This window comes from Natator depressus, chromosome 8 (genome assembly GCF_965152275.1).
Source record: "Natator depressus isolate rNatDep1 chromosome 8, rNatDep2.hap1, whole genome shotgun sequence".
NCBI lineage: Eukaryota > Metazoa > Chordata > Testudines > Cheloniidae > Natator > Natator depressus.
In genome coordinates, this window is record NC_134241.1 from 40143917 (window position 1) to 40152186 (window position 8270).

An 8270-nucleotide genomic window follows, 5' to 3' on the forward strand; every position below is an offset into this window, starting at 1 on the left:
AACCTCATTACTGGCTAGCATGGGGAAAGGGAGGAGAACAATCCCCACAGTCTCTGCTGATCCACCTAGTGGGTCGGGGGACAAGCCAGGGACCTTCCCCTCTGGTGGGACCCACAGTCCAGGTCAACTCCTCCTGTATCCAATAGGGAGTTGGGTGGATGGGGGGAACCCAGGCCCACCCTCTACTCCAGATTCCAGCCCGGGGCCCTGTGAATCACAGTGTTTCCTGTAACAGCTGTGTGACAGCTACAACTCCCTGGGCTATTTCCCCATGGCCTCCTCCCAACACCTTCTTTATCCTCACCGCAGGACCTTTCTCCTGATGTCTGATGACACTTGTACTTCTCAGTCCTCCAGCAGTACGCCTACTCACTCTCAGCTCCTTGCGAGCCTCTTGCTCCCAGTTCCTTGCATGCACCTCACTAACTGAAGTGAGGTCCTTTATAAACCAGGTGCCCTGATTAGCCTGCCTGTTCTAACTGATTCCAGCAACTTCCTGATTGTTCCTTTACTCAGGGAAAAGGGACCTGCTTAATCTGGGGCTAATGTATCTACCTTCTAGCACTCTCCTGTAGCCCTCTGGCCTGATTCTGTCACAATATATTATATCTAGGTTTTTTGTTTCTACTGGTGGCACACATCCGCTCATTACCTCGGTAATTTGGTGAACATAACAAAATTCATTCTGCACATGGATGGAAAAAATTAGAGGGGACATTGATCCTGATCCAAAAAGGAGTTGTTGGGGGGGGGGTCACAAGGTTATTGTAGATGAGGTTGCAGTACTGCTATCCTTACTTCTGCACTGCTGCAGGCGGCAGCATTGCCTTCAGAGATGGGAAGCTGGAGAGCAGCAGCTGCTGGCCAGAAGCCCAGCTTTGAAGGCAGAGCTGCCGCCAGCAGCAGCACAGATGTAAGGATGGCATGGTATGGTATTGCCACCCTTATTTCTGCGCTGTTTCTTGCAGAGCTGGGCCCTCAGTCAGCAGCCCCACTCTTCAGCTGCCCAGATCTGAAGGCAGCAGTGCAGAAGTAAGGGTGGCATGGTATAGTATCGCCACCCTTACTTCTGTGCTGCTGCTGGCAGGGTGCTGCCTTCAGAGCTGGGCGCCCAGCCAACAGCCTCTGCTTTCCGCCCACACAGCTCTGAAGGCAGTGCAGTAGTAAATGTGGCAATACCACAACCACCCTAAAATAACCTTGTGACCCCCCTGCAACTCTCTTTTGGGTCAGGACCCCCAATTTGAGAAATGCTGGTCTCCCCTGTGAAATCTGTATAGTATAGGGTAAAAAGCACACAAAAGACAAGATTTCATGGGGGCAGACCAGATTCCACGGTCTGTGACACGTTTTTCATGACTGTGAATTTGGTAGGGCCCTACTAATAAACGTTTAGTTAGTTTACTATAGAATTGGCTGCCAGGGTTGTCTTTGGCATAAGATCTAGATTATCAATTGATCTGGGGTAAGTGGCTGGTCTCTTGGGACTGGAAGTAACCTGATTTGGTGTATTTTTGGTATAAGTGACCTTTTATCACAAGGTCCAGTATGTCTGGGTGGCAAGATAGACTGGAGAGTCTGAGGGGACAGTCTGTGACTCCATGGTAAGACTGGTACAGTGATCCAGGAGTTCACCTTTGTTACTGGCTTGGTGAAATCTAATTATAGAACACACCACCAGCTTGAAGTGTCTGCCTGTTTTTCTGACAGTCTGCCCGGAGGTAGGCACTCACAGTCATGAGCCACTCCAGACAGTGTGACAGTGTGCACTTCAGTAGTGTCTGGTACTCACCCACTAGGAATCCATCATCTGCCTCCCCACTTCCATCCAACACTGGGAGGTCTGAATTATTGAGGATAAAACAAAAGTGTGACAGTCACTGGGAATCCTTGCACAGACCCATTACGAAAGCCTGCACTGTTCAGTCTGTGGCGCCACAACCCAGCATTGAGAGGACATTGGAACCCCAACATGGTCAACAGCTGAGTGACTCTTTCAATGAGAAGCTGATGTGATCTGGTGCCCTTCTGATAAGGGCCTGAACGGACTCCCTGAGGCCGTGCAATGTCTGTAGTCTCCTCTCTGGTCTTTTGGACGGCCCCGGATGGTAGTTACTGTGCTGAAGGCACAAAGAGCATGCGTCCCTTTTGTGGCTCTCTCTAAGTTCTCACTGAGCTCACTCTACAGTTGCATGGTGAGTCTCTACCACTGCATGGCCTGTTCTTCTGGGAGGTCAAGGAAGACCCTGGCACACTCAGACATCTTATTAGCAGAGTAGAACTGTGTCTTCCTCTTCTTCCAGCTCTGGGCCTGTGCCAGCCTGGCTCTCCTCCTTCTGCCTCTTTATATAAAACAGAATGATGGCTGGAAGCAGTATGACAGGTGTAGCACTGTGTATCATCCCCCAGCCTGACAAGGTTCATCCCATCAAAAAATGCACATCATCTCCTCCCTCTGGCCTCCCCCAGAGGTATGCCTCATTTCCCTTCTGTCTCTCCTTCCTTGGCCAGAGCAACTTGATCTGTCACTCTGTCTGTCTTTCTGTCTCCAACACATACTATCATTGCAGTCAGCATATGGGTGTGTGCTGCAGCTATGAGAGGCAATGGGTGCCCTGGTCTACACTACAAACTTATATTGGTAAAACTACATTGCTCAGGGGCATGGAAAATACTAACACCCAGTGTAGACAGTGGTATGTCGACAGGAGGGCTTCGCCCATCAACTTAGCTGCTGCCTCTTGGGGAGATGAAGTACCTATGTTGATGTGAGAAGCTCTCCTGTCGGCGTAGGTAGCATCTGCAGTAAGGTCTGGTCTACACTACAGACCTATATTGGTATAACTATGTTGCTCAGGGGTGTGAAAAATCCACCCCCAAGTGATGTAATTATACTGAGTTAATCCCCTTTGTACACAGCGCAACACCTCTGTGTCTTGGGGCCATGGATTAACTATTCTGATGGGAGAGCTCTCGCCCATCGGCTTAGAGTGTCTTTATTAAGAGTGTTTTAAGTATAGACATTTCCTCAGTGTTACGGCAGCGCATAGACAAGCCCTTAGAGAAGCTGCACTTGCAGGGAGAGGTGGGAGCCTTTTGGGGCTTTTGAAAATGTGAAATGAGCAGCCATTACCTTAGCCATGTCCTGCCCCTTCCATTCATCCTCTTAAAGTGCACAGGACCCTTTGGAGCTGCTCCCCCAACTTTCTGCCATGTGCAGCCAAAGCAGCCAACCCACCCCTTTAGGCACTTTCCTGATGATTTCTCCCAGATTCTGGCCTCTATCTTGATCAAGCAATGTGGGAGAAAAGAGCTTTTTACAAAATTATTTTATTTGATAATAAGAAATGTTTATACACTACGGCGAACAAAACAAAAACATGCCAACTACACCTATCGTAACACTCCTCCTGGTACACACAACCCTCCTGCTGGAGGGAGGTTGTTAAACACTTAGATTTAAATGAACATGCTCCCATTCCACAGATTGTCAAGGGCCTGATCCTAGTCAGCTGAAGTCAGTGGCAAATATTCCATTGACTTAAATGAGAGGATAGCAATGAGCTAATATAATGACAAAAATGACTAATGTACTGATCCATTTTGATTTAACACATTTTATGTTAGATTTAAAAAACATTTCAAGCAAGTTCCATTGTTTATCGATCTTCCACATTTAACAATATCCTATTGAATTTTGAACAAAACCAGTTATTCCAGACAGTTCTCAAGATTTAACAATATTAAACACTGTACTCAAATCCATTCATGCTGTGCAGTGAAGTCATTTCAAAACTCCAGTGATACCAGTATGTTATGTGCCATAAACAGAGCAAAATTAAAAGAATCTATGAACTTTATAAAAAGATCTTTATCTTTTATAAAATAAACTAGTCACATTTTAACAGCTGACATCAGAAATTAGAGTTAATAGATCGGAGGCATGCTCACCCCTTTCCCTCAAAAAAGCCAAATGAAAGGCTCAAGATAAACATAAGCGCTGTTAATAAGCTCTTCAGCCCCATTTTTGAGTACAGCTAGGAGCAGCCTTTTTATGCTGAATCTCCATTCACACCAGTGTGCCTTCCTTTGCAGTTCAAGACAAAAAGAGTGTCTTGTTATCACCGTGTGTGAAAAACGCCATTTATTTCTTAACACAGTGAATGCGTTAACATTTAGCCCAGTATTATTTTTTGAGTGATGTTTCAATAATGGGAAGGTAGGACTTAAAATTCATTGCTTAGATTTTCTTAAGCTGCGAACTGAACTTTGTGTTTGTGGTTTTTCTAACTCCTCGTAAAAGGAAGTACGAAATGCATTCACCACTCGGCTCTGAGCTCGAATTCTGTTAATCCCCCTAAACCATAAGATCTGACCACAATGTAATTCTCTTTCAGCATGGTCAATCTCTCCTGCACCTTCACCTAGTTCTGCCTCAAGGATTTCTTCCTTTGGCCGCCCATGACCAAGTTCTGTCAAGAACTTCAAATAGCTATTTGGAATTGTTGTTATCAGCTGGCCCCACAGTAATGTTCCTATCCCTAGGAAAAGTGACCATAGCCACTGTTCTACTGTAAGCTCAGTACAACTAAAGGGCTTCCCACCAACCTCTACTATAACTAACTGTACAAGTAATGTACCACCAGTTATAGCACAAAAGATGGCATTACTGAATACTCCCTCAAAGACATTCCTTTCACCATGAACCTTTCGGGCATTGATTTCATTACAAAGCTGCATCAACACAAAAGTGTTGAATACAATCGTGTAATGCTTGGAGGGTGGGGAATGCAGAGGAGCATTTCTTCCACTGTCAATATCGAAAAGCTTTTCACCAGTAAAAACAAGTGTAAAGATGACCACAAGCTGATAGAATGCTTGACCCAAAATGTTTTTCATCATTGTGTGGGAGATTAGGGGTTTATTCCTTCCATAAGGCTTCCGTAGCAAGAGAGACTCGGTTTTTCGGTAGCTAAAGCAAGAGAAGCAAATGTGTCCATAATGAGGTTCACCCACAGCATCTGCACAGTTTTAAGTGGTGAATCTTGTGTAATACATGCTCCCACAAATGCAACAATTACTGCTACTACATTGACAGTAAGCTGGAACTGCAAGAATTTGGAGATACTGTCATATACATTTCTGCCCCACATAACTGCTTTAACAATGCTTGTGAAGTTGTCATCTGTGAGAATAATATCCGATGCTTCTTTAGCTACATCTGTTCCAGAAATGCCCATAGCAAAACCAACATCTGCTTCCTTCAATGCTGGTGCATCATTAGTACCATCGCCAGTTACTGCTACAACCTGTCTCTGTTCTGAGATGGTGCTATCAATTATACCTTTTACCAATGTGTGTTTGTCAGTGGGAGAGGATCTTGCAAGCACCCGAAGTTTTGGCCAAATCTTGTCTAGGAGCTCTTGCTTAATCTCTCCTTTTTCATTACGAATTAGTCTGTTCAACTCTTTTCCCTCTAAGCAAAGGAAGGTCTCCCCAGGATGCAAAATACCACATTTCAAAGCAATTGTGCGTGCAGTATTAATGTTATCGCCAGTAACCATACGCACTGTGATGCCAGCATTCTGGCATTTTGTTATTGCATCAGGAACCTCAGGCCTCAATGGATCTTCAATGCCAACAACTGCAATACATGTAAGTTCCATGATAATATTGTTTTCATTGTCCCACTCTGGTTCAGGCTGCCCAGCTGGGAAATCTTTGAATGCTAGACATATGGTTCTGAGTCCATCAGAAGCCATAGGTTCGACCACATTTTTTACAATATCATCATTGTCCTTTGAGTTGAATGGTTTAGGTTTACCAGCAGCATTCAAGATTTTGTTGCATTTTTTAAGTACTATCTCAGAAGCACCCTTGGTGAACATTCGGTAACTACCATCAACATTTTTCAATACCGTACTCATTGATTTTCTATCAGAGTTGAAGGTGTATACTTTATACAGCTTTTCTTCTGGTATTTGATTTCTTACAGCCTGATAATCCTGTTTTAAATCCAGAAGAAATCCCAGCAAGGCACAATCAGTTTTATTGCCAACCTGACGTGGCAAGCCACTTTCTTTTTCAGGAGGCAATATTTTGGAAGTGTAAGCACAATTCACAGAAATACCTGTTAAAAGATAGTTCAGAGTAGTCTGAGGAATTGATTCACGTGCAGGAATAATTTTATGATGCATTTCGCTGATGAAAGCCTGGACTACTGCCATTCTGTTCATGGTTAATGTTCCCGTTTTATCCGAGCAAATGGTTGTTGCATTGCCCATTGTTTCACAAGCATCCAAATGCCGCACTAGGTTATTATCTTTCATCATTTCCTTTACAGAGTAGGCAAGTGAAATAGTGACAGCAAGTGGGAGACCCTCTGGCACGGCCACCACCAAGACTGTAACTCCAATAATGAAGAACTTCACAAAATATTTTATATAAACTGGGGTGCACTGAGCAGTCCAAATATGCTCCTGAATCAAGAATGTTTTAATTAAAAAATAAACTATAAGGACAACCACTGTGATTGTAGACATTGCCAACCCTGCTTTGCCAATCTGAACTGCTAATCTGGTAAGTTTCCCTTGTAGGACTGATTTTTCTTTTTTTGGCAAATTTGATTGCCTGTTGACTGTCTCTTCTCCATTAGTGCTTTCTTCACTAGTTCCAGGCTGCATTTCTGTGGCTGCATAATCCTGAGCTTTTGCTTTGTTGCTGTTCTCAGGCAAGCCATCTTGATTTTTCTTTTTCTTTTTCATTTTCTCCTTCTCTTGTTCTCCTCCCACCCCAAGCAAAGTGAGGATAACTCCCATCTGTGAGTTTACACCCACTGCAGTTATTACCATTCTTCCAGAGCCTTCCACCACATGGCTACCAGAAAGCAGCATGGGATCTCCACTCAGAGTTTTCTTAACATGATCAGATTCTCCTGTGAGTGAACTCTCATCTATTTTGAGGTCATTCCCTTGGAGAAGCACACCGTCAGCTGGTAGAAGATCACCATATTTGATAGGCACAATATCCCCAACTACTATGTCAGTTATGGGTATTTGGATGACTTGACCATCTCTGATGACAGCAAACTTCTGTTCTTTTTCAATACGATGCTGCAACCTCCTAAATTGTTTCTCCTTACTCCAATCATTTAAAGCTGTTGCCAATACTACACAAGCTACTGACAAAAGAATTGCAGTTCCTTCAATCCAAGCCATCTCATTTTCACCCTCTTTAGTAGCAGAATGGTTGTCTACACACACTGTATTTTGTCCTCGTGACGGGGTATAAAAAGAAAGTGCTAGTGATACAGTGGCTGCAATTTCTAATGTAATTAATGTTACATCCTGTAATGCTTCCCATATCAGCTGAAGGAATGATTTAGGTTTTTGGCGGGGTATAAAGTTCTTCCCAAAAACTGCTTGCCTTCCGGCTATATCTAACGGGTCTCCCCTTATCCCTTCTTGGGGGGATGTTTTGAGCCATGTGCAGATTCCAAAGACATCTCCATAACTTTCTTTTATTTTTTTCAAAGCATTCACAGATCGTAGCTCCATCAGGGCATGCAGCTCTGCCAGGGTCATCTCAAAATCTTCTGCTTCGTGGTGATCTTCCCTGGCCACTACTGTCGTATCTGGTGCACGTGGGATTCTAGACATGTTCTTGCCGTCCTATGACAACACACAGACCTTTAAAGGGGAGAAGACTGAGTCCAAGAGTCACCCTACACATTTCCCTCAATTTGAATATTTATAGGAGAAACAAAGTCCTTTATCTGGAGATACAGAGAGTCACTGGGGCTGAGAAAAGACACAGATCTTACTGCTGCTGCTGCTGAAGCGCCTCTCCTCTGGGGAGATATCCTATTCCTGAGCAGTGAAGACCGGGAGTAAGGAGGCAACCACAGCCTGAGGTGAGTCCTTCAGGGCCAGGGCCCCTCTGTATCTGTCTACACTGCAGCAGGAAGTGAGCCTCTCAGCCTGGGTAGACAGATGTGTGTTAGCAGGGTTAAAAATAGCCATGTGGATGTTGCAGTTTGGGCTGGAGTGTTGGTTCTCAAGCCGGGGGGGGGGGGGGAGGGGGACTGGATGGGCTCAAGACCCTGCACTCCAGCCCAAGCAGCAGTGTCCACACAGCTATTTTGAGTGTGCTAGCTTGAGCCCTGCTAGCACAAGTCTGTCTACCCAAGCTGAGAGACTTGCTCCCAACTACAGTGTAGACAGATATCTGCTGTGGCTCACTCATTCTCTCCACTCTGCAGTCAGGATCAG

The 8270-nt window shown here is 44.7% G+C and overlaps 1 protein-coding gene across 1 annotated transcript; it reads right to left on the bottom strand.

Moving 5' to 3' along the window:
- Window positions 1-4003: 4003 nt before the first annotated feature.
- On the bottom strand, window positions 4004-7675 carry LOC141992814 (plasma membrane calcium-transporting ATPase 1-like). The gene is given in 3 exon segments (XM_074962150.1): window positions 4004-4964; window positions 4967-7007; window positions 7461-7675. Coding segments are annotated over 3 exon segments (2970 nt in total). The 5' UTR covers window positions 7659-7675; the 3' UTR covers window positions 4004-4233.
- Window positions 7676-8270: the final 595 nt, after the last annotated feature.